General features: G+C 44.2%; 1 protein-coding gene across 1 annotated transcript in view; it reads left to right on the forward strand.

The window, feature by feature from the left end:
* Ptpn13 (protein tyrosine phosphatase non-receptor type 13) overlaps nt 1–27322 on the forward strand; it is a 176285-nt gene that overhangs the window by 131524 nt on the left and 17439 nt on the right. Inside the window, exons 24-38 of the mRNA XM_021162112.2 lie at nt 1120–1577; nt 2509–2640; nt 4129–4222; nt 5383–5468; nt 6130–6292; nt 8168–8382; nt 8516–8614; nt 10354–10676; nt 11437–11611; nt 14761–14919; nt 16166–16337; nt 16434–16644; nt 20504–20571; nt 22601–22662; nt 26763–26856. Coding sequence (XP_021017771.1) covers nt 1120–1577; nt 2509–2640; nt 4129–4222; nt 5383–5468; nt 6130–6292; nt 8168–8382; nt 8516–8614; nt 10354–10676; nt 11437–11611; nt 14761–14919; nt 16166–16337; nt 16434–16644; nt 20504–20571; nt 22601–22662; nt 26763–26856 — 2511 coding nt within the window. The remainder of the gene's footprint in view (nt 1–1119; nt 1578–2508; nt 2641–4128; nt 4223–5382; nt 5469–6129; nt 6293–8167; nt 8383–8515; nt 8615–10353; nt 10677–11436; nt 11612–14760; nt 14920–16165; nt 16338–16433; nt 16645–20503; nt 20572–22600; nt 22663–26762; nt 26857–27322) is intronic.

Raw genomic sequence — 27322 nt, forward strand, 5'->3', positions numbered from 1 at the left:
CCCAGAAGATGTTCCAACTGGTAATAAGGACACATGCTCCACTATGTTCATAGCAGCCTTATTTATAATAGCCAGAAGCTGGAAAGAACTCAGATGTCCCTCAACAGAGGAATGGATACAGAAAATGTGGTACATTTAGACAATGGAGTACTACTCAGCTATTAAAAATAATGAATTTATGAAATTCTTGGGCAAATGGATATATCTGGAGGATATCATCCTTAGTGAGGTAACCCAGTCACATAAGAAGTCATTAGATATGCACTCACTGATAAGTAGATATTAGCCCAGAAATCTAGAATACCCAAGATACAATTTTTTTAACTGATTGTTTTTGTCTTATTTTTGTTCATTATTCTTTGACTCTTTTACCCTCCGTGTCAATACATAGAAACTGTAATACTTTTATAAATCACATGTGTAGTTCTCACACATGACTTTGGCATAGACTATGCATGAGGATTTAGAGATGGCCCTTCTGAGACATTACCTGGAGTCCAAAACACACAGGCTGGCTGGGCTGAGGCTCTGTGGGAGAGACATGGTTTGCATTCACAAGGCCCTAGGTTTGAGTACTGATACCCTTAAAAATACATAAAATAAAATGAAACAAAAAGACAAGGGCCAGAAACACAGTCTGCCAAGATGATAGAAAGCAAGTATAGATATAAATAGGACCAAATACCTAGGGATGCGGCTCAGGGTAGCATGACTACATAACATGTGTGAGACCCTGGGTGCAGTCCAGTTCTGCAAACAGTCAATTTAATGATCAGATTAATAGTTTTAGAGACTCAACGAAACTGTAAGTTATCTTCAGAAAGGAAAATGGAGATAGGACCAAAGGCATCTTTCATAATGCAGGGCATTTTGAGGAGACAGAAACAAAAGAGTCTCACAGTCTGCTCTGTGTGCTGTGAATGTGATTTCTTCGTAAAGTCTTCCTACCTAGCTTTGTAAAATCTCATGTGTGCATGCACATACACACACACACCATGTGCTTATGTATATGTGTGTGTGTGTGTGTGTTTGAATTTATGTGCTTGTGTGTGTATAGCAGGGTGTGTATTTACAGGCACGTGTCATTGACTTACTATTTTTTTTTTTTTTAACTTTTAGTGCCTTCTACTCCTGTTCATTTTGCCAATGGGATGAAAAGCTACACAAAGAAACCGGCATACATGCAGGACAGTGCTATGGACCCATCAGAGGACCAGCCCTGGCCACGGGGTACTCTGAGGCACATCCCAGAGAGTCCCTTTGGGCTGTCTGGGGGCCTGCGGGAGGGAAGCCTCAGTTCCCAAGATTCCAGGACTGAAAGTGCCAGCCTATCCCAGAGCCAAGTCAACGGCTTCTTTGCCAGCCACTTAGGCGACAGAGGCTGGCAGGAACCACAGCATAGCAGCACATCGCCATCTGTGACAACCAAGGTCAACGAGAAGACCTTCTCCGACAGTAACCGAAGCAAGGCCAAGCGGCGAGGCATCTCTGATTTGATTGAACACCTCGACTGTGCTGATTCCGACAAAGACGATTCCACTTACACCAGCAGTCAAGACCATCAAATGCCAAAACAGGCATGGTTTAATTTTAATCCTTTGGGGAGAGCCACTGTGTTTTCATTTAACGAGCAGAGAGATGGTACATCCATTAGAGAGTGGCATGGCCTGCTATGATGCTCACGTGGTTCTGGGAAGGAAGAAGCAGCTCGTATCTTCCTCTTCTAACTGCTGCTGCATATGATGCTGACTGGCAATCCAAGGCTTTGAATACTAACCCTGAGGTGGCTATGCTCCAATTAAGTTTCATCTCCTACATATTTAAACACATGTCAGTAGAGAACTTTGATATTTGCAGAGCTGCAAATGGTTCATAGTATGGACAGTCAGATTTGCCCAGACCACCTAGGATATTCTGAACTTCTGTGTGGGAGACAGCAGCGGCAGGGGGATAGCCTCATTCTCAACATGTTGGGAACGTAAGCTCACATTCAGAAGCAGTTTCAGAGGGAAGCTCACAGCTCTGCTTCTTGGGGCAGGCGGGGAGGATACACGGGCATTCCACACGGAAGCCCTCCACCCTCAGGAAGAGAGCGCTTAGCTGACATTTAGACTGTGCTTGCACGCAGGAGCAGAGTAAGCCTGAGGCTGGCTAGCCTAGACACCAATTAGTCCGCTTCTTTGGTACATACAGACTCCTAAAGAAAGTGTGCATACGTCAAGCCCAGGACCCGGAGGCATGCGCAGAGGCTCTTCCGAAGCTTAAGTTCTGTTTCCTTCCACCCGGTCCAGCTTCACTTTCTGAGCGTCAGGTGTCTAAACAATAAATGAGTGTTTCCTGACCTGACAGTGTCTGGAAAACCCCCCCAGCCTTCATAGTCTTGATATACTCTATTCCTTCATGCCTTGATTTAGAAAAAAATTTTTTTTTTCAAAAGCGTTTGTTTGCAGTAAGAGTTCGTTTGGGCTCTAATGAGAGATCCTCCTTTGTCTGTTTTTCTTCGTCAAGGAACCTTCCTCCTCACTGAGTACATCGAACAAAACGAGCTTTCCAACCTTGGCTGCGTCACCTCCTAAGCCCGGAGACACGTTTGAGGTTGAGCTGGCTAAAACTGATGGCAGCCTGGGGATAAGTGTCACGGTACTGTTTGACAAGGTTCACGCCTTCTCTTCTTCACCCCCAGCAGACCGTTGTAGCCCAATCTGTTAGCTGAGTTACAGTGGCTCAGATGGGACACTTATCAAATGCTTCCAAAAGCTAAAAATTGGCTATCCGAAAACTCCTTTAAAATGTGTACACTACTCCCCCCCCCCAAATCCCCTGTGGTTTTAAAAAAATTGGGAATTGCTTGTTCTCCATACATTTTTTACTTGCTTAATTTAAGCATATCATGTGCAGAATATGAAATGTATGGTTATTTTTCGTATATTTCTAACAGTGAAGTCATGAGATGACCTCTCTTTAATCTATCCCATGAATAGCTAAAGAATGTGGATATTTATCCGCTAACTCTCTCCAAAATACATATTACCTTGTAACACATTTAAAACCTTAAAAGTAGAGGTTCCAAACTGTCCATATATCTTTAAGATCACAGAGATATCTACAAAGACTATTTGATAACATTATATTACAATTCTATAATATGTTATCCAGGAACTGCAGCATTATATTTGTCACAGTCTAAGATCACTGGTCATTGCATAAAGCCATTAAAGATGTGGTTGAGCCAGCATGGGAGGTGAGACACCCACATTAAAAACAACCAAAACAGGATACACAGTGCACAGTGCAACCCTGCACTGGGGAGACAGAAGGGTTACAGGGCTTGCTGTTCATCCAGTCCAGCCCAGACAGCAGGCTTAGTGTTCAGAGAGAGACCCTAACTCACAAATCAGAGAAGTGATTCAAGAAGACTCCCAGCATCAACCTCTAGACTAACATGCATGCACATGAATGTACACATGCACACCCGTGAATGTGCACCTCCATGCTTGCATGCACAGGCATACACATGAATGTACACCTGCATGGATGTGTGCATGCATACAAATGAGTGTACACCTTCACAAATGCGTGAATTCATGTACACACACACATTTTCTGCCAAAGCTTTCATTTTTTAGTTTAGTTTAGGTTTTTGGGTTTTTTTGTTTTTAGTTTGTTTTGTTTTCTTTTGTTGTGTTTGTTTTGAGACTGAATCTATCCATGTAGCCCTGCCTGGCCTGAGATCACTTGCCTCTGTCTCCCAAGTGCTTGGATTAAAGGTGTATCCCGCCATCCTCCGGCTTTTTTACATTGCTTTCTGCTTGCTCATCATGCGGGACCCAGAAAGGGGCAACAGTTCCTTACTAGTCAAGACACAGCATAGTGACACTTTCTGGACTCAGTAAAGAGGAGAGACAGACAGACAGACACAGAGAGTCAGACTGAAAGAGAGAACAACAAAAGAGCGGGCTGCCTTCAACATTTGGGGCTGTAGCTAGCAGTGCTCCTGGGCATTCAGATAATTTGAACATGCTGATGTGGAGTTGGTTCTGGTGATTTGAACCCTTTTTAGCACTTAACCTTTGAAAGCATGCAAATTATTTTCATGTCAATACGTGCCACTTTGTTTTTTCTATTTAGGGAGGTGTGAATACCAGCGTTCGACATGGTGGTATTTATGTGAAAGCCATTATTCCCAAAGGAGCGGCAGAGTCAGATGGAAGAATTCACAAAGGTATGGTGTCTATATGGATGCAGAAATCACGTGCACAAATATCACAATAAAGAAGAAATTAAGACCAAATGCAGAACATGCTTCTAACCCTAGTACTTGGGAGACTGAAGCAGGCAGATCTCTTGAGTTCTGAGGCCTCTGTAAGGTGAGTTAGAGGTTATCCAGGGCTGCACAGAGAGACCTTGTCTCAGGGGGAAAAAATGAAGACATTACAGAGATTTAAGTCATGAAGGAATATGTTTTGCTGTCAAGCAACATTTAAAAATCTGTGACCTGGAGAGTTGACCCAGTGGTTTGGAACAATTGTTCTTGCAAAGGACCTGAGTTTGATTCCCAGCACCCACCTGGAGGCGCAGCGCTTCCTCAGGGAGCTGGTATGTATGTGGTGCACAGACATACTTGCGAGCAAAGTAATCTTGAATAAAGCAAACCAAAAAATAATTATTAAAAATAGTACTACTTACTTGGGCTAGAGAGATGGCTCAGTGGTTAAGAGCACTGATTGCTCTTCCAGAGGTCCTGAGTTCAATTCCCAGCAACCATGTGGCAGCTCACAATCATCTGTAATGGGCATCCATCCAATGCCCTCTTCTGGTGTGTGTCTGAAGAGTACAGTGTACTCACATACATGATATAAAGTACTACTTGATGCCACAGCAAAACTTCATCTTGCAGCTCATCCCTTAGCAGAGAATGGCTAAGGGTTCCTGTGGCTTCTTACTGCGCTCAGCAATATGGTGCTGAGCAGAGGAGACACAGGAAAAGCGGGCAGCCCCTGACTGAACATCACATAGATCTTGCTAGAAATGGGCTGCCGGTGTGTGCTCAGCATCTCTGTCTTCATGGTTTAAGTCTTGCTATACGTTCTAGCCAGGTGGGTGGTGCATACCTACTGGCCTGACCTTGGGAAGGTGAGGCAGGAGGTCACACATTGTGACCAGCCTGGAGAGGGCAGGGTCTCACTGTCACATCCACTGAGGTTAACAGTGTTTCCTTTCCTCGTTCTTTGGATTACTGGGAACACTTGAGCGACATTCAGTTTTCTCCAGAACCCAGCCAAGTCTCTCCCCAAGTCAGCATAAAACAAGCCCCTAGGTATTAAAAACCCCAAATGTTTGCTTTATAATTCACATCTTCCAAAGCAACCCCCTACCTTGCAGGTGATCGTGTGCTGGCTGTTAATGGAGTCAGTCTGGAAGGAGCTACCCACAAGCAAGCTGTGGAAACGTTAAGAAACACAGGGCAGGTAAGAGGCCATGATATCAAACTGCCACGATCATTAAGAAGACAGTAGCATGGAGATAATATCAAACTCACTGAACCTGTCAGCAAAGCCAGTTCTGCAGACACTCAGCATTCAAGTCAGGTATCCTGAGGAGATTCTCCACTGAGGAGGCCAACCCTCGGTGTTGTGTTTAGCCCTGCTTTAGCAGACGGCCTGATACGAAGTGGTGGAGCCTGCATCTGTAATGTATTGTAAAGGTGTATGAATTTCTAGTGATTTTTCACTCCTCTCATCCCTCAACCCAAAAGCTAGATTCATTGTGTTCAAATACCTTTTCAACCAGGGGTCAACCAAACTGTTTATAATGCTATTTATAATCGCTGCCTAGTGACTTTCTCCGAAAACCCAAATTATCTATAACGTACACACACACAACATACATATGTCTTTGACATGTTTGATAATAGCTTTTTTCCTCTTAATATTTTCATGCAGAAAATAATAAAAAGTTCCATTTTGAGACGTTGAGTTCCGTTTTTCTGCTCCCATGTTGTTTCTCTCTCTGCCTGTATTCTGCTGGAGCAAGCTGTTCCTGTATTATACCTCCCGCTCTTCAAAGTCCTAAAGCATCATCTAGTTCACCATCCTTCTCAGTTCACGATGCACTGTTCTGTTTTCTCAGGTGGTCCATCTGTTGTTAGAAAAGGGGCAGGTGCCAACATCTAGAGAACAAGATCCTGCAGGCCCACAGAGCCCCCCTCCAGACCAAGACGCCCAAAGCCAAGCCCCGGAAAAGATGGCAAAGCAAACACCCCATGTTAAAGACTACAGCTTTGTTACTGAAGGTCAGGCCTTGAGGTTCAGGTCTTGTTATTAAAACTCTGAGCCTATTCAAATTTTGTATGTTGAGTTAGAATTTATGCTTCAGTAGCTCTGTTCCTGTCAGTTACAGAACACAGGTAGCACCAGCCTGACCAACACACCCTTGAAAATCCAGGGTAATGATGTCATGTCTGAATGTGGTCACTTAGTAACATTATAAATACCTGTCAATTATTTCTCCACACAGCAATAGTTTATTCAGAAGCGTGTGTTTAGTTTGTTCAGACACGATTCATTTATCACTAAAGAAAGAGCAGCCCTTGCACCTGAAATAGAATAGTAAACGGTTACAGTATAGAGTTGTTAAATTTTAAATGAAATTTGGTAAGGATAAATTAAGTATATATAATTGAATGGCTTCAAACCCACTTGCACCTTAAATTTTGGTTCATCTGATTTTGATTACAGATCTAACTCCTTAACTCAAGGTGGCCTTGTTACTTATTGTGTAACCAAAGTTGGCCTCTGTTTTCCAAGTACTGGTGTGTTACAAGCATATACAATCACACATAGCTGTTGACTTTTTATATTTCTATTTAGGGTTACCCTAAACAGGAATCTATTATGGTGGTCTTCTTAGAAATGTGCCTGTCTATATAGACACAATAGTAATTGGCAATAAGCAAACAGATGAAGGCAGATGTCCTGTGAGTTCTCACGAGGTTGCTGTGCTCCTAATCCTGGTGTGCCCTTTGCTCTCGGGTCCCTTAAGCAATTCACACACTCTTATTTAGAACTGCTGATACAGTGAATGTTTTTTCTCTACCACAGTTTTATTTCACAAATCTTACTAAACCTGAGTCAGTCCAGAGCACAGACCAGCCCGTGTTTCTGTTCTGACATTGACTTGAAATAGGATGTCTCTACTTGATCACATTCCTCTTTTCTTTCTTGAAGTGGGTACATTTTTTTTTCTGGTTTTAATTCTATTACTGTATTTCCCTTATGAGAATTTTGTCAGAATGTCATTATAGCTTAGTTGGATGAAATTAGGCCTCGAGAAAGCATTGCAATATCTACTTGTCTTCCCTCACGCCATGCTGGCATTAGTTTTAGTCTTCTTCATTGCATACCTGGAATTTCTTGTAATTCTCCCCTCCCCCTTTTTAACTTGTTCTTCTAAAGCACATGGCTCCCCATGAGAGCCTTGTGTATCCAGGCTTCCCACTCGAGCAGCCTACTCAGTTACCTCGAGTTTTATTAGTGGGGTTGGAGGGATGGCTCAGTTAGTCAGGTGTCTGCAAAGCGTGAAGTAAGTTCTGAGTTTGGATCCCCAGCACCCATGTAAAAAGCTGGGCATGGTAGAGCCATCTGTGTCCTTAGAGGTGACAAGGAAGGAATCAGTGGGATCCAGGGTCCACAGAAGACCCTGTCTCAGAAAATACAAAGAATAGAATAGGCAACAGGTGGAGAGGGATGCACTAGACATCAGCATCTGGTTTTTTACACACACTGATACAGACACACACACACACAATGACACATAGACTGAAAAGTAAGGATGAGAGTGAGTGAGTGTATGGAACATGCTGAAGAAAGCATGCCTGAATAAGCTTCCTTAAAGCATGTCTAGGGCTGGAGAGATAGATGCCCCAGCGGTTAAAGGCACTGACAGCTTGTCCAGAGGTCCTGAGTTCAATTCCCAGCAACCACATGGTGACTCACAACCATCTGTAATGGGATCTGATGCCCTCTTCTGGTCTGTCTGAAGAAAGTGACTATACTCACATACACTAAATAAAGAAATCTCTTTTAAAAGCATATCTAAGAGTATGTGTGTTTTTGTATTCATATGTACACAGCTTAATAATATGTAACTTTTTCATCTTTTTCTCTAGATAATACATTTGAGGTCAAGCTGTTTAAAAATAGCTCAGGCCTTGGATTCAGTTTTTCTCGGGAAGATAATCTTATACCAGAGCAAATAAATGGCAGCATAGTAAGGGTTAAAAAGCTCTTCCCTGGACAGCCGGCAGCAGAAAGTGGGAAAATCGATGTTGGAGATGTTATATTGAAAGTTAACGGAGCCCCCTTGAAGGGACTGTCTCAGCAGGTAAGCCAGGAGCCTCAGGCAGGGCAAGGGTTCAGTTTATCTGAGGATGGGCCAGTAGGCGGTGGGCTGGCTCTTTGCCTCCTCCTGGCTTCCCTCCATCATCCTCTGTGACCTTTCCCTTGTGTGCCTCCAGGACGTCATCTCTGCTCTCAGGGGAACAGCTCCAGAAGTGTCCTTGCTCCTCTGCAGACCACCACCTGGTGTGCTACCAGAAATCGATACTACATTTTTGGTAAGGTCGTTTGATACTAATGTCTGTTTTCATAGAATACCAGCTTGCTAATTCAGCTGCATATACTGGGATTCACACCTCCATATTTAACTAGGAAGTATTATCTTGTATTCTGATGGTGTTTTTAAGAAATTCTGCCTTTGGCCTCTCAGCTGAGGAGTTCACTCATAATGCCGTTCTAAGATATGGATGGAAGAGCTGAGGGAGGGAATGTGTGAGAGGGATGTAACAGCAGAGGGGAGTTTCTGATTTAATAGAAGTAGCATTTGAAGGGGCCAAAAAGAGCACAAACTACACAGAGTCCCCTAAAACTTTCTGAAACTCCAGCTCCAGGGAATCTGGTGCCACCTTCTGTCCTCCTCAGACACTTACGTGCACGCACGCACATATACACACACATACACAAATGCATGCACGCTCATACATGCACCCGCACACATACTCACATGTATACACACATGCACATCTGCATGCACACATCACACATGTACATGCACGCATATACTTACATACACAAATGCATGCACACATCACACTCAGACACACGTGTACACACCTGCACTGCATACACATATGCACCCATGCACATACTCACACGCATACACACAGAGATTACATTGATTTGAAACATCAAAAACTAAGGACTGAAAACAATCATCCTGGTGAGTACACCATTTGGTCAAGTATTTCTAGAAAGCAATTTGGAAGTATTTTAAACGGGCCTTGAAAACATTCTGTGTATGTGATAATGTAGAGAATTACAGGAGAACAGGGACCTGCATACATGTGGTGCACCATACATGCACTCAGGCATATATACATTTGTAAAATAATCAACAAATCTTAAAAGTATATATTAACTGGTTTTTTTTGTTGTTGGTTTTTTTGTTTGTTTTTTTTTAATTATATCTAAGTACACTGTAGCTGTCCTCAGACACTCCAGAAGAGGGAGTCAGATCTCATTACGGATGGTTATGAGCCACCATGTGGTTGCTGGGATTTGAACTCCAGACCTTCGGAAGAGCAGTCGGGTGCTCTTACCCACTGAGCCATCTCACCAGCCCATATTAGCTGTTTTTAAAAAGTTAGAAAGCATTCATTATAAAATCCTAAATTTTGGAAATAGGATACAAAGTACAATATATAATCCAACTCTTCTTCTGATGTAAGAGTGTAAGTCAGGGGTGGCAGGCGGCTTGCTGTAGAAAGCCTGCCATCAGTTGGACCCCAGGCAACCATGTAAATGTGATAGGAGAGAGCTGACTCAACAGAACTGTCCTCTCACCTACACACATTGCCACACATGGCATGCACAAACACATGGAAATATGTAAAATACAGTTTGGAGATGAAATTTAAGTCAGTCTGTCCAGGAGGCTCACCAGGTAAGGGTGCTTACTGCCAAGCCCAGGGACCTGAGTTCAAGCCCAGGAACCCTCCTGGGTGGAAAGAGAACCAACCATAAGTTGTTCTCTGACCTTTATACATGCACTGTGGGATTTGTACACTGACACAATGATACTCCAGAATTAATCACTGTAATGAATAAAATGTAACTCCTACAGTATTAGAAGTTGTCATTTTATATTTCCCTTTAAAGAGCATAAATTATGTTTGTTATCAGAAACTTTATATTTTTATATAAAGTACTACTTCTTAGCATGCTCACAATGAGCTGGCCGTTTCGAAAATTGATACAGGTTGTCCCCCTCTGATGTCCTTCAATGTGTCCCTTTCAGAACCCACTCTACTCTCCAGCAGTAAACAGCAGTAAAGAGACTTCGCAGCCATCATCCTTCTCAGTAGAGCAGGGTGCCAGCTCAGACGTCAATGGGGTGTCTGGCAACACCAAGAACCATTGCAGGGCTCCAGCCAGGAGAGAGAGTTACAGCGACCACAGCGAGAGTGGAGAGGATGACTCTGTGAGAGCGCCAGCCAAGATGCCAAATGTGACCCGAGTGGCGGCCTTTCCACACGAAGCACCGAGAAGCCAGGAAGAGTCCATATGTGCCATGTTTTACCTCCCTCGGAAAATACCCGGAAAGCTGGAGTCAGAGAGCAGGTATTGCCGGTCTTACAGTGTCCAGAGCAGCTGGTGGGGTAGCAGGGCACCAGCAACATAAAGTGCTCTAAAAAAAGCAACATCCAGTAGGCTGGAGACATTCTTGCCTACATTTTCTCTACCTCCCTCCCTCCCTCCATCTACTCCTTCCTGCTCCCACTAGCTATCATCTGTCCGTCATCCATCCATCCATCCATCCATCTTTCCTTCCTCCCCCCTTCTGTGCTTCCTATTCTTTCAGCCAGAGTGGCCGTGGGAACCACCTTATTATCCCAGGCCAGCCTAGACCAAAGAGCAGTGGGTCACATAGGCTACTCATGAAGAAGAGCCTGACTGAGTGCAATCCCCAATTTTGGAAAGTAAGTATATAAGTAAAAATAATGACAAGAGTAAGACTTTTTCTTTTCTTATTTCTCCTTTTCCTAATAGGTCAAAATACAAATTAGATCCCTGGTCACATTAGTTTCCATCTTGAGTAACGACAAGGTATAAAAAGCATACCTAATTCTAGCCTGCCTTACCATCCTTACATAGCCTACAGAGCTTATTCAAAGTTGGACCTGCACAGAGAATAATTAATAAATGTTAACATATAGTAGATGTTGAATAAGTCGGTAGTCTAAACACAGATGAAAGCCAGTGACGGTCTCACTTAGAACCAGACAGAAACATCTGTTGGCCACGAACACATCTGCTGTGTTCTAAACTAAATATTGGCCCTGAAATGTGTCCACAAGTATTGTCGTTTCTTGTCTTGTAGCCATCCTCCTCCACTGGATGTGAGCCCTGGACAGACCCCCCAGCCCCCGGCTGAGTGCACTCCCTCTGACGCCACTGGCAAATACTTTACACATCTTGCCTCTCAGCTCAGCAAAGAGGAAAACATAACAACTTTGAAAAATGACTTGGGAAACCACCTTGAGGATTCTGAGCTGGTGAGCTTCTCTCTCTCTCTCTATTATAAACCATAAGACACCTTTGGTTTTTCTCGGTGATGTTATAGCCATGTGCTTGCTGTTTCTGTTAGTTAGCGAGAAAGCTATGCTGTGTTACACTTGCTAAATGAGTAACACCCCTCTCTGATGTTTCCCTGCTGAGAAATTAGGGGACGATAAAAGCATTGTGTGTCACCCTGACTTTCTCACTGCCTTGACACAATTTTGGCAGCCGTCCATAGAGAAATCACCGACCTTTTGTGATTCCTAGTAGCTTTGGGAACAAAATGTGTGTGCATGTTCACACATTTGCATGAGGAAGAGTGGTCGTGCAGGCACATGCGTGTGCACGTGCATGTGGAGACCAGAGGTCAGCCTTAGACAGTGTCTTTCTAGAGCCATTCGTTTTGACTTTTTATTAATCTTGATTGATTCTTTGGGTATTTATTTAAATTAATGAATTACATCCTGGCTGCAGTTTCCTCCCTCCTTTCCTCCTGGTCCCTCCCCCAACCTCTCCTCTCCCCCAGTCCTCCCATCCTCTCCTCTCTTTCTCTTCAAAAAAGAGCAGTGCTCCCGTGGGTGTCAACCACCCTTGGCATGCCATGCTGCCTTAAGACTAGGTCCCTCCCCCTCTCCTATTAAGGCTAGATCAGGCAACTCAGTAGGAGAAAAGGGTCCCAGAGGCAATCTCCAGAATCAGAGACAGCCCCCACTCACTCACTGTTAAGAATCCCACTGAAGACCGAGCTATACTACTGTAACCTATGTGCGGAGGGCCTATGCAGTCCCACGCAGGCTCCCTGGTGGCAGTTTGGCTGGAGAGATGGCTTAGCCATTAAAGGCTCACAACTAGAAATAGAAGAGGACTTCATGCACGTATGAAATGTATCTTGACCACATTCACACTCCCTTATTCTTCACCCCACAATCCTCCCATTCCTCCCTCATCCCTACCGAAGCTCAAGTACCCCTCTTTTTCTCTAGATAGCCCAAGTTCTGTTTATGCTGTGCATATATTCATGGAAGTGGGGCCAGCCACTGGAGCAGTTGACTATCAATTGCCACACCCATAGAACTAACTCACTACCCCAACAGCTGTCAGTGGCTTGGATGGGGCTCTTGTGAGTCCCTCCCTCCATGCTTCAGTGCTGACTGGCTTGCCTTGTCATGGCTGCCACAGCTGCCATGAGCTCATGAGTATAGTAGCCCTGTAGTGCCCAGAAAACACAGCTTCACGCTGACCCTTCCTGACCTCTGGCTCTTACACTCTTTCACACACATACCCTTCCATTATGTCCACTGAATGGGGAAAGGGCAGTATAATATAGGTGCCCCATTTACTTCTGAACAGCCCACACACATGGTCTCAGTAATTGGCCAGTGGTGGATATCTGTATTAACTATTTTTCACAGTACAAAGAAACTTTTCTGATAAGATCTAAAAGTTGTGCTGATATTTAGGTATAGAGTTAACAGATTTAGAGCACAGGTTGTCTATTTACCAAAAATAACAGTAGTAGGTTGATGCCAGGAGCCTGTGAACACTCCAGCAATGTGTTCCTGGCCTGAGTTACAGTACTGGGCCTGCATCTCCTATTGCATGGACCCTAAATTCAATTAGAGAACAATTGGCTGCTCCCATAATATTTGTCCCACTATCGTACCATAGTGTTTCTTGCCTTGCCAGTCACTGTTAGAACTTACAGCGTTCACAGCTGGGTAAGACTGCTGATGTCTTTTAACCTAGCATCCTGCCCAGCACCTTCCAGCTCTGTGAAAGCGAGCCAGCAGGGAGGAAACTCCTGGGCAATAACCTGGTTTTTCCATGCCCTGTGTCTAAGGTATGTGGTGTCTTGAGCAGTTGATCTTACCATTAAGTCCTGGAGGACAACCAAGAGCCATGGCAATAGCTTGTTGTTTGGAGGGGTCTCTGGGACATGCATGACCAGCAGCCAACTCATTGGGGAAGTACCCCACCCTTGGCACTGATATCCTCTGTAATTCCAATTAAAACTCTTCCTCATGAGAGAAAAAAATAAACATACACACTAGAACTTCATAAAACAGTAGATTTCCATATGACTTTATTAAGATCCTTGATGTTAGTGAGCGCTCTCAACCCTTTCAACCCTACCCTGCCATCCATCCCTGTTCCCAGTTTAACCCACACATCCTCATTTTATTACAGCCTGCAGATCAGGCTTAGGAACCAATTCCAAGACTGATAGTTCTTTGAATTGAATTGAAAGTCAGCCTTTTTCACTGTTGACTAGCTAAGTAATAAATGTTTATGTCAAAACCTTATAAAATAAGTAAAGGAGAAGAAACGCCTGTGACATCAGCATCCCACGCTAGAGGATTGTGGACCCAATGGTCTTTCCGTAATTTCCATGTTTTCTACAATCATAGGTGTGTGTATTGGGGTGTGGATGGGTGTGAGAGAGAGCGACAGGGACAGACAGAGAAGATGAGTGGGTGTACCTCGTCATCTGAGCATTCTCAGGTTCATTCTAAGCAATAAACTCTCTCGTTGGCCTCACAAGCATTCCCCCCACCCCCAACTAAAATCTTTTGAGTTTGTTGCACGTCTTAGTAAGGGAAGCTGTGATCTTCAAGCATCCAGGCACTTCATATTTTTACAAAAGCAGCAACAAACAAAAACTTCCTTTTGTGTCTCCTGGTTTCTGTTTTGGTTGTTTAAAAACGTGAAGGATTTGTTTAAAAACATGAAGAATTTTTCTAAACCACCTCCCCCCCCCCCACCCAAGTCTTTGATTGTCCACGTGTCACCACTTGGCTGCCTTGTTTCTCCTGGCTATGCCCTGCTCGCTCTGGAGAGCCCTGCCTGGCGTGTGTGAGGCTCTTGATACAGTCCTGGCTCTTCCAGATAGGAAAAGTCTTATAAGATGAAGGAGAATGAAGAGGGGGAGGAAGCATGGAGGGAAAGACTGGAGACAACCATTAACTTTATACTTCAAAATATGTTATATGCTTGGAAAGAAAAGAGCTTCCTGTCTAGAGCTGAGACGACTTGGCCAAGTTAAGATTTGTGTTTCTTGTCTCTTAACCAAGGGCAGCAATAATCATGTGTGTTTGTCTATAGGAGAAAGAGGACAACCTTATGTCAATTTGTGTTTTTTCTCTAGGAAGTAGAGCTTCTCATTACCCTGGTTAAATCAGAAAAAGGAAGTCTGGGTTTTACAGTAACCAAAGGCAGTCACAGTATTGGTTGTTATGTCCATGATGTCATACAGGATCCAGCCAAAGGTGATGGAAGGCTAAAGCCTGGAGACCGGCTTATAAAGGTGAGACACCAAGGGGCTGGAGAGGTGGCTCAGTGGTTTAAGAGCACAGGCTGTTCTTCCAGAGGACCTGGATTCAAATTCCATCACCAACATGCCTGTAACTCCAGTTCCAGGGATTTCCAGTCCTGGCCTCTGCAGCTATCAGGCACACAGATGACACACAGACATAGATAATAGGCAAAACACTCAAATGCTCAATATAAAATAATAATTTTTTAAGTGAGACAATTAAGGGGAATGGAGACATTTTTACAAATGTGACTGGCTGTCTCAATCTATTTTTATCACTATCATGAAATACCTTACACAAGCTAACTGAAAACAAAAGAAGCTTAGTTATCTCACTGCATGGGAGCTTTGAAGACACAGCTACAGCAGCTAGCCTGAGTGAAGGCATCACCTGTGTGAGAGGAAGAGATCCCACCTCAGGAGGATGCCAGAGAGTCCGGGGTCCTGCTGCTCCTTCTGCAGGTGCACCTCCGGTCTAGTCACGCGGAGGACCTAGCCTCTAACATGAGAGCCACATCCAGACCATAGCCATGAGCAAAACCAAGTCAGCACTGGGGAAGGAAGGAAGCTAAGTTATGACAGTTTCTCTGGTTTATGTTTTCTTCCCCCACCACTTAAAAATTAAAGGCAGAGTGCACCACCTGACGTCTCAGCGCTTGGCGGGTAGAGGCAGTCAGGTCAGGAATACAAGATCACTCTTGACTAAGTAACAAGCTCAGCATGAGACCCTGTCTCTTTAAGTAGGTGGTGGGGACTAGGAGTGTCACTCAGTTGATAGCGCATGTGTAGCTTGCACAGAGCCCTGGACTCAAGCCGCAGCACTACAGAGAATTAACACAGTGGCACCCATCTATAATCCCAGCACGAGGGATGTGAAGGCAGGGAGGGGGTCAGACCATTCTCCGCTACAGCCTTTATATACATATATTTGTATACATATATACGTAGATTCTTGGGAATTGCTGCAAGCTGCTGCTTAAACTGAAAGTCCTTTTGATCTCAGGTCCATGAGACAGCCAGTTTCTTACATTCTGGAGGACAATGAAGTATGCACTTATTTGTTAGCGACTTTATATTCATAATGGCTTGACCATCGTCTCTCTAATCTCTGCAGGCAAAGAGATTCTAATAAATTAGAGATTGCATCACCATAAATCTCTTATTGGCTGATAAGGATTATAATTATGTTTCCTGTTCCAAAAACCAAACCTTAGCTTACCTCTCTCTCCTTCTGTAGGTTAATGATACAGACGTTACAAACATGACCCACACAGATGCGGTGAATCTTCTGCGAGCCGCACCCAAAACAGTCAGATTAGTTCTCGGGCGGATCCTGGAGTTACCCAGGATGCCAGTATTTCCCCATCTGCTGCCTGACATTACAGTCACGTGCCACGGAGAGGAGTTAGGTAAGGAAAGCACAAGCTTTGCTCAAGACGGCCTCCATGTGTCATTAAAAGCAAAACTCCTATGACTGAGAAATAATTATTTTCTGTTCTTTGAAGGATTTTCCCTGTCTGGAGGTCAAGGCAGTCCACATGGAGTAGTGTATATTAGTGATATCAACCCAAGGTCAGCTGCAGCTGTTGATGGTAGTCTCCAGCTGTTAGACATCATCCATTATGTGAACGGAGTCAGCACACAAGGAATGACCTTGGAAGAAGCCAACAGGACATTGGACCTGTCACTTCCTTCAGTGGTGCTGAAAGTAACAAGGTAGGAAATGGGCAGTAGTCTTAAGCATTGGGTATATGTATGCATGCATAAAGCACTGGGCAGTAATCTACAGCCTGGGTGTGTGTGTGCATAAGGAACTGGGCAGTAGTCTACAGCCTGGGTATGTGTGTGCACAAGGTACTGGGCAGTAGTCTACAGCCTTATAGTTGTGTATGTCTGCATGCACAAGATACTGGACAGTCATTTACAGCCTTGCAGGTCTATAAGCATGCAGTTCAGTCATTGGTTGTGCTTGTACCCTCATACAGGCATTACAGAATTACTAATTCACAGCCAATAAAAGAGTAACAGTAGAAGAGAGTTCCATAAAGAGTCTAAGAAGGGACACAGCTAAGCAGGGAAATGCTTCAGTATGACTCCAATTAATAGGCAGTTAGTACATATCAAGTACATCGTACCAGAAACATACCTCAGTTCTGTTTGGCCAAGAAAGGGAGTTTATTGGTTTGTGTAAGTCATCGGGTTCCCCTTGCTCTTTGCCATTATCTCTGGTGTATCGGTTTTCTCTATGGTGACCAGATGATTGCTCCAGCTATGCTTCTCACACCCCTCCATCTAGAGCCATCTTCAAGCGGGGATCCCACAGTCACCACTGTTGTGCCCAGGCCTACAATATGGCCAATCTGTGAACTGCAGCAGAAGATAGAAATAAACCAGGTGCCTTTGGGTGGCCACGCCTCATTCCCAGAACCTGGGTGGAATCAGCCCTCTTAGCACTATTGCATACGCCAGCAAGATTTTGCTGATAGGACCCTGATATAGCTGTCTCCAGTGAGACTACGTCAGGGCCTAGCAAACACAAAAGTGGATGCTCACAGTCATCTATTGGATGGAACACAGGGCCCCCAATGGAGGAGCTACAGAAAATACCCAAGGAGCTAAGGGGTCTGCAGCCCTATAGGAGGATCAACAATATGAACTAACCAGTACCCCCCAGAGCTTGTGTCTCTAGCTGCATATGTAGCAGAAGATGGCCTAGTCGGCCATCAATGGAAGGGAGTCCCCTTGGACTTGCGAAGATCATATGCCCCAGTACAGGGGAACACCAGGGCCAGGAAGCAGGAGTGGGTGGGTTGGGGAGCAGGGCTGGGGGAGGGTATAGGGGACTTTCAGGATAACATTTGAAATGTAAATGAAGAAAATATCTAATAAAAAATATTTAAAAGAAAAGAAGAACTTGCATCAACTGGTGAAGCACAGCAGAGCCACGCCCACAGCATCAAATGCTGACAGCAGCTTCCTTCACTTGTACAGGGCAACTGTTAGAACACATGGGTATTGATTTCCCATGGCTCCTCTGACAAATTACAGTAAACAACACAAGATTATGATCTCTGCAGTTTTGGAGGTCAGAAATACTAATGGCTCTCACTGGGTGCTCAGGGTATCAGTGGGATCATGTTCCTTCTGTAGGTTACGAGAAGAACCCAGTGTCTTGCATTCACCACTTTCCCTGGCTTCTTGCCCACCCATGTTTAAGGCAGCACCTGCCATACTTCTGTTGCTCAGCCTCTGTCTCTAACTTTGGCTTTCCTGCCTCATCCTTGACCTACTAGGGTTCCAGCAGTGACAACAGGGTCCTAATAGTCCAAGTTCTGTTCCCGTTTCTTGTGCTCTGTAAAGCGGCGTCTTCATGGTTCTCAGGACTCCAGGCATCTTTGGAAAGCACTTACCTCCCACAGTGCCCACGAATCCAGGCTTTCTGGATTGGAGACTAAACCAAGCTATGTGAAGGGAAATTTGACAGTTGTGTCTGTCTGTGAATACAAATGAAAAACCATGGATAAGGTCTTGCCTGTCCTTTTAGATTATCCCTGACCCGAATCTCTGTGTGTCTAAATGTTGGATTGACACAGTTTTCCTTAGTGAATGGGAACAGGTTGGGGAAGGGAAGATACTTTGTGGACATCACCATCACTGCCAAGCTTAGTTATAGACTCAGTGCTTTGCCTCGGATCAGGAGAACACTCTTCACTCAGTCCTGAATCGTGTTCCATTCCTTTGCTACCCTCGTCTTAGCTGCTGTCGCTACGAATGTCATAGTTACGGCCTCCATGTTCTTCCTTCAGCTCTCCCTGTTAACCTCTGGGCTTTTCCACTGGGCCTCTTTGTTCCCAGAAATAACGACTCAGACTATTTACTAATATAAATGCTTAGTCCATAAGCTTCAGGTAGTTCTCTAACTAGCTCATAACTCAGTTATCCCTTTTATTCTAATTTGAGTTCAACTACATGGCTGGTTTCCTCTCCTCGTCTTCTTATGTCCATCTCCTCAGCATTCCTATTTCCCAGAATTCTCTCCCTGCCAGATGTCCCACGTCCTATTTCCTGCCTCAGCTCATAGGCCATAGACTCTTTATTGACAAGTGATATTTTTAAGAGATTCTCCACTCTGACCATCTTTATAGTCCACAATAAATCATAGACACAGTAATGGAAGTATGGATATTTGTGGTGACTGTATATCTCAGGAACTATAAAAGGGGTAGAATTTTATTTATTAATTGCAAGCTAGTGACCCTAGCCTGGAGCAGAGGATGTACCTGAAGAAATAAATGACCTACTGCTAATGACACAGCAAGCACATGATCTTGGTGTGGATCTCACATGTGTCCACATCTGTCCAGAGGCCCCAGAGAAGGTGTGCTTAGGTCTAACGGAGATCACAGGAAACTGTTGGAGTGACCACAGCAACCCCCTCATTTCATAGCAGCCTCTGACGAGAGCCTGGGCTGGTTGGCTTGGTTTGGTTAGTTGAAAGGATGTGCCATATATCAGGACTGCTCCCTGCAAACATAACCTTGAGAGGTAACCCATGTGAAAGCTGAAAGGAGCTGGCGTTCCCCAGTGGCCCAGTGACAGCATGCAGGTGTGCCAAGGGAGCGTAGTGTGACGTGTCTGCCAACACAGTGTCCCTTAGGTATCCTTGAGATCGTACAAGATGGCATACTACACACTGTTGTTCCCAGTGTGCTCACTTTGTGGCTACTCTCAACCTTGGGTAGTATTGATTCTTAGAATAAATGGCTTTTTTCACCTCTATTTTCACTCTGAAAGAAGAGCAGGTTCATATCAAGGCCTTCTATATTAAAACATGTAAACTGTGCCTAACTGTCCACCAAATGACAGCTATGTAAGCTGTCAGTCATCACAGTCACCATAATGTTCCTAAGTGGGCAGGGCACTAGACAGATGTGCTGGACTGAAACCTAAAGAAAGATGAAGCAGAGAGGTTCATTCTCGGAGTGGAGATAAGTTCAGGCCAGCCTCCGGCTCTGTCACTAACAATAGTAATACTAAGGACTCAGTGCTTGCTGAGTGTGGTTTACACGCCCATAATTCCTGTACTTGGAACCAAAAGCAAGAAGATCGGTGTTTAACACAACCTCGCTACAGAACAGAGCTAAGGAAAATGGAGAAGGGAAAAGAAGAGAAAAAAAAATCCTTAATTTTCTTCTCTCTTTTTTTTTTCAACCTTTATGAGGAGAGGTTGGGAGCTGTGTGTCTGACCCTCACGTGGCTGTAGATCACCCTCACTGCACTGTGTTTGAGAGGGGGCTTCTTGTTCACTGCCACATGTGTCAGGCCAGCCTGCGAGTTTCCAAGATTGTTGGATCGTCCTGCATCTGCCCTCCATTTCACTGTGGGGGGCTGGGAACACAGACACACACATGAAGAGGTTCATTAAATCCTGTCCACACTTTGTGAGGTGCCAGGACTCACCCCTATAAAGTGAAGCTTCCGGATGACTGGAACCTGGTCCCGAGGGTGTTTAAGCTATTTGAAACCTTTGTAATTGCTTTGTTTCCCCTTCGTAATTCCTTTGTCTGTTGTGCAGAGATGGTTGTCCAGTGGTGCCTACAACAAGAGCTGCCATTTCTGTGCCCAGGTTCACCAAAGCCAACGGTATGAACATTTACTTTCACACACTTTATGGAGAGGTGAAGCTCTTTAGCTTTCTAGGATGTTTTACTGGGTCTAAGTGGAAATACTCTATTTAAGTGTTAACATCACTGGAACTCAATATATATTAGAAAAATGAGTAGACCATGAAATGCATAGTGCAGTGGAGCTGAAGCCATGTCCTTGGGAGGCCCCCAGTGCTTCTAGGAGCCTCCATCTCCTACAGTGTGACCCTACCTAGTCTCCACCTCAAGAGGCTCTAATGAGGCCTGGATAGCGCTAAGTAATTTATATAGTTATTCACAGAGTGTCCCCTGTCCTAGGGACCCAACTGGGCATTGTGGATATACAAATCTAGACACGACTATCCACCTCCCGTGGCAGCGGCATGACAGAAACAGTAGCAAAGCTGTAGCGGCCATTGTCTTTAATATTCATTCTGGTCAAAGCATTCCTGTCTGCGATTTAACCCTCATAAAAACTGGATAATTCTAAAGTTGCTGTTTTGTCACTTCATAGAAAGAGGAACTGAGGCACCGAGAAGTTTGATAACTTTGCCAAAGCCCACAAAGTTAATAAAGAGCAAGCCCAAAACTTAAACCCAGAAATTATGATTCCCACCTGTTTATATAACCGGGACCTACAAACGTAGCTTTCATTGCTCATGGTAGGAGAGATGTCAGGCACAGAGGCATGGGTATGAAGTAGGGCTTAGTACTCTGCACAGAGCGAGTCTTACATGTTTGCAGAGAGCAGCGTCTTGAGTACTAACAGCATGCTGGAAACCGCCCAGTGTGTCTGCTAAGCTAAAGCTCCTGAAAACCAGAGGTCCTTCCCCTGCTCTTGATCAGTTCACTTTAGAGCAGACAAAAACCGTGACAAGCATTTGCCGTCCACCTGTCTTTCTAGGGCTCCACACCTGGGGAAAGCTCCTTGGGCTCTGTCTGTTCTCTTGCTTGACTCCCATGGGACAAACTTGTTTGAGACCAATAGGGGAAAGAGAATTATAGAGTAGGATGGGAAATTTTAAATAAGCTACCTATAATTTCTTACGGTGTGTGGGGAGGACTGTTAGATCTAATAGCTTATTTACGATAGGGTTTTAAATGTATTTTTCCAAGAGTTCTGAAATGCTTTCTATATTGCTTTCAAATAAAGTGAAACAATTCTTAGGGTCTTTATAACAGCAACCATAAAGTCATAGAAATACATTCATAAGATTCCACAACCGCCATTTTCTGCCAGAATTACCTACAGGTCATTCTCAGCTAGAAACCCTAGAACTCGTGTGCTGCCAAGAGAGAAAAGTGTTGATCTAGAAATCCACTAAAGAGCTTTTCCATGTATCCACCCCATGGTGCCCGTGCTAAAGCACTCTGTGAAATGAACAGTCTGCTCATGAATCGCTCCCCACAGTAAGAGTGGCTACAGTTCTGCCCTTACGATCCCGTGCAGGTGGAATAGTTTCCATGCAGGGTCTCCTACCTGAATCATTCAGTTCTGAACAGTTTTGTTTTGTGAAACTTGGTACAGGGTCTCCTTCTGTAACCCAGGCTAGCTTCAAGTTTGTAGCAATCCTCCTGCCTCTGCCTCCAAAGTGCTGGAATTGCAGATGAAAGCAGTATATACAGGTTCATTTTTTTTTTTTTTTTAGTTTTGCTTGTTTCAAGACAGGGTTTCTTTGTGTAACACTGTCTATCCTGGAACTGACTTTGTAATCCAGGCTGGCCTTGAACTCATAGAAAGAACCACCTGCCTCCGCATCCCAAGCACATTAAAAGTGTGCACCACCACGGCTACCTGGCTCCCAGTCAGCTTTCATGTGAACTCTTCTCTCAGGGATGTGGTTCCCCTGGCCGTGATGTGGTGGTGCACACCTAATTCCACCACTTCTGAGATGTCCGCAAGAGGGTGAGGTGCTCAGGCATTCTCATATGTACAAGCTGAGGCCAGCCTAGGCCATGTGAGACCCATCTTCATGTGTATCTGGTAATGTCGGTCGCCTCACACCACCCTGTGCTTTCTCTTTCAGGCCTTACCAGCATGGAGCCTTGTGGACAGCCTGCACTCATGCCCAAGAACTCCTTCTCCAAGGCAAGAACAAAACCTTTCTTTCAAGTCATAGCCATTTTTAATAACCAATGTGCTATGTTTCATACCAAATTGATTTCATGCCGCAGACCCCTCTGGGCCCCTTTGTCTGCGTGGAACGGGTCTCTAGTCTCGGGTGGGCAAAGCGTCGGATGAATTGACAGACAGATGCACGCAGGAGAGGTTGTGTTGGATCTGAATGTAATTTGTCAAATCGAGCATCAGATTTTTTTATACAGAAGACAATAAGGAAGTTGGGTGACATACCTGCAAGGTACAAATGAGGTAACCGGATGCGTAATGACTCTTACACAGAACAGAGGAATGAAAACGCAAAGACTGGCAGGAACTGGGCAATAAAATAACTGAGATAAAGTCAGCCCTATCTAAGGTCAGCTATAGTCTTAGAAGCCAGGTGTGAGATCTTTTCACTCCTAGGGCAAGGGCTTTCACACCCAAGTCATGGTTCTAACTAGGGAGTTCTGTTCTAGCTAACCATCTCATGAATAATGCAATACTCTAAAACCACAGCCTGATCTACTTCCTAAACCATTGTAAATCCCTGTATATGGGTGTAACTCAGCTATAATTCTAAGTATCTATTCTGGTTTCTCCTACAGTCAGAAACTTCTTTCTTCCTTGGTGATGGTAGATTCCTGTGAAAGACAGTGACCTAACGTTTACTCAAAGTGATAGTGTAATACCAGGGGCAGTACTGAATTCCAAGACCAAGGTCTTGCTCAAGGACGTTCTAGGACTGTTGGAACACTGGCTTTAGCTATGTCAGAATTCAATCTTAAAAGGCCCTTATAATAGGATAATACTAAGAGAGAGCACGTGGATCCATACACTAGACTAACTCGAGAATGGAAAATTAATGTATGGGTTAGAGAGGACACCAGACTCCAGGAGTGAGTTTCCGTGAAACTCTTCTGCCTCAGTGAGTAGCTTCCAAGCCTCAGCTTGTCAAGCTGACTCGACCAGAGCGCGTGGCAATTTCATAATTAAATGCTCTTCAGACACATGCTAACAGTAGGACTGTTCTGTGATGAACTAACAGGTTTTGCTAGGTAATCTCACACTGCAGAGCCTTCAAGCCTGCACTCTCTGCACATGGGCTCTTTTGGGCTAATGACTGGACTGACGAATGCCAGTGTCTGGCCGGTTTAGCTGGTATGCACAGTTCCTTCACTTGTCTCTCAGAGTGTGGGAAGAGAAGTGTGTAACTGACAATTAGACTTGCCCTTGTGCATTAGTGTTAGCACAAGTGGCCTGAGACTCAAGGCCAAACTCATGACCCTGGTAAGCAGCGACAGCACTGGCCAAAGAAATAGATGCTCTTGTTTTGACCCACTCAGGATGAGCACAGAGACACTGGAGTAATCTGGCAAAGCTTTAAATGTTCTGTGAGCTCCACTCTGTATGCTCCCTTTACAGGCACTTGTATACCTCTAACTTATTTTTAGCAAGTTTTTATATTTTTATTATTTTCTTCCTTCCATGTTATATGAGTTGTCATAGCGGATTCTGGCTGGGTTTTTAATTGTGTTGATCCATCTTATCCTACACTTACACCATGCAGTCCAGTATGCCCCTGTCTATTCAGGTGTGTGTCTGCTCATGTAATTTAAAAGGCATATCTTCCCATGCAAAATGATAAGAAAAACCACACCATCTCAACACGTTCTGGACATGAGCTGGGTTTTGAAGAAGAGGATTCGTATAGTAAACAGAGGCCCCATTCTGTGCCTTTCTCATAGCACACAGTGCCGTGGTGCACATTCTAGGTAGACATCCTGAGACACATTACAACTGTGGCAGGAGTGCTGTGAGGGCAGAAATGACTTGACACCAAGTGGTGCCTGTGCACATGCCCTGTGTGCCCTGCACTGTAGCAGTGGCCTCTGTGCACACACCCTGTGTGCCCTGCGCTGTTGCAGAGCTTGCCTCCCTGCTGATCCAGGTCTTTAGCTTCACAGAGCTGCAGCAACTGAATTTTCATGTTATTCGTGCTGCACAGTGTTTGTTTTCTTTTTAAATATCAGCGTGTTGAAAGAAGGAAGTGTAGAGTTTCTGTTGAACCAACATCAAACCCTAGAATCTAGGAGTTTTATTATTGTGGGTGCCAACATTTCTGTTGGAATTAAAATGTTCCAAGAAATCTCCTGGACAACATTCTGTCCTTGATCAGTAATGCCCAGAGCATGAGTTTCTCATGGAAAATGGGATTTCACAACTGCTGATGCTGTGGGTGCCACATCCCAGCTTATGAAATGTAACTCTGTTGTATCTAACGTCTTAGTAGAAAGAGTTAGGCCTTCAGAGCAAACCACAGCACATACTTGCTGTGATTTAGTTTAGTCATTCAATTTTACAGTTTATCCAAATCTACCTTTTTCTTCTCTTTTAAATTTAAAAATGTATTATTTTCTTTTATTGACCACAGATTATTTTCATACATTTATATTCTGACCATGGTTTCCCTCCCCAGCTCTGCCCCCCAGCTTTTCTGAGAGCACCCCCCTCCTCTCCGTCAGAGTCCAATCCTATCTGTCTCTCACTTGAAACCAAATAGACATCTAAAGAATAATAATAAAATAAGATAAAACAAAAACAAATAGAAACAAAAACAAGCCAGAATATGACAAAGCAAACAGAAGAAAAAGAAAAAAAAAAAAGGCATGAGATACACATGTAGACACAAAGATACACGTGTTTGCATATGCTGGTATCATTTAAAAATCACAAAACTGGAAGCTATAATGTATATTTAAAAACCTGTAAGATAAGATAAAAATAAAATGATAGAAGTTAAAAGAGCCCTGTCAAACCCTTATGAGGCAAAGTCCTTCCAAAGATGCTGCTGAGTTCACCTGAGTTGGCATCACCTGAGCATGGGGCTGGGCCTTAAGAGGGGCTTACATCCCCAATGAGACTCTGCTGGAATGGACCAGTTTTTCACTTGTGAGTGAGTGGTTATCACTTGGACATAGAACTGAAGGCAAGATAGGTAGGCCAGAGACTTAGGGGAAAACCAAATAATGTTCTGCTAAAGGAACGTAGCCATAAAATGACTCTGAACAACATTCTACAATGCTCATAGACCAGTTCTTCCTCAGTGTCCTCAGGAAAGCTTCCTCCTACAGTCTGAGAACAAACATGGAGACCCACAGCTGGGCAAGACAGTGAGAAACCTTAAAACATTTAGTCCTAAGTGGGATGTTTCCATGAGATTCCCCCCCTCCCAAGGGCTCAGGGAATCTTGGGAAGAGGCGGGGGGAGCGGGGGGAGGGAGTAAGATTCTAAGAGCCAGCAGGATGGAAGGCACTAAGGCCCCTTGAATGAAGCCGACAGACAGACGCATAAACTCACAGAACCTGGCAGCGCGTGCAGAGCCTGCAGGGTCTGCACCTGTGAGGGGCCTAGCACAAGAGGAGAAGTGGACACGGGCCACAATCCCAGAGATTAGGTCTCTCTCTAAATTGTGCTGGGGAATGGACCCAGCTGTGCAGGTGCTCCAGCACTGAGCTCCGTGGCTCACACTGACCTCAGAGTCTGGAAGTGCGTCACCATCTGCTGCTGCACTGGAATGTTGCGGTCAGTCCAGTGGATATTTAAAAATCACATTGTCAATTCATTGTTATGACCATGAACTCACAAGAGTTAAACTGCACTGGAAAATCTAGGAATGTTGGCCCACATACAATCCCAGCATTGAAGCAACAGGGATGTGTGTCTGAGGCTTCTCTGCTGCATAACAAGACCCCATCTCAAAAGAAAAGAAAAAGACCCAAAATAGTTTCAGTCCTTTCTCTCAACTTCTAAGGTTAAACTTTCCTAAAATGTTCTTTGAAAGTCAGATCTCAAAATATATCTCAAGTTAAGAGCTTTGTGTAGTCCAATTATTTTAAGAATTAGCACAATGTGTTTGATGGTAGGAACTCATATCCACTTTGCACACTTCATGGGTGTTCCCTAGTCACACGGATTCAGGGTGCAAAGGTGGACCGTGAGCCTTGTACTAAACAGGTAGACGGAGGAGCCGCACTCAATCTCTAATCCCAGAAGCTAACAAAACAGTAACCTGCTGGTCTGCACTTCAGGTTAACGGGGAAGAAGTACATGAAGCTGTGTGCCCTGGAGGAGAAGGCTCATCTTCTCAGATGAAGGAATCAGCAGGCCTGACTGAAACCAAAGGTAGTTTTCAAATAAACCATCCTGTTACCATAAATGATCTAAAAGTATAAAAAACAAACAGGTCGCTAATCCCCTCCTGTCACCCCATGTGCTTTAAAGGGGAAGATTATTTGAGGAAATGAAGAGGATATAAAACTAGTGTCATTGATTGCCCTGTGCTCAGTCATCCAGCATCCCTTCTCACCCTTAAGGCTTCATAGACTGCCAAATGTTTAGAAAATGTACATTGAGGATATTTTATATGGCCTGTTATATCCACATGATAGAAGGAAAGAACAAATTCCCACAGTTATCCTGACCTCCCTCATGTGTGCCACAGCTTGCCCCATACACACAATAAATAAATGAATATTTGAAAGTTAAAATAAAAAAAAAGACACTGTTCCAAAAAAAAAAAAAAAAAAAAAAAAAAATATGACATAAAGAAAGTTTTATATGACCTGTTATATATCCTCTTTATTTCTTT

Source organism: Mus caroli, chromosome 5 (assembly GCF_900094665.2).
Source record: "Mus caroli chromosome 5, CAROLI_EIJ_v1.1, whole genome shotgun sequence".
NCBI lineage: Eukaryota > Metazoa > Chordata > Mammalia > Rodentia > Muridae > Mus > Mus caroli.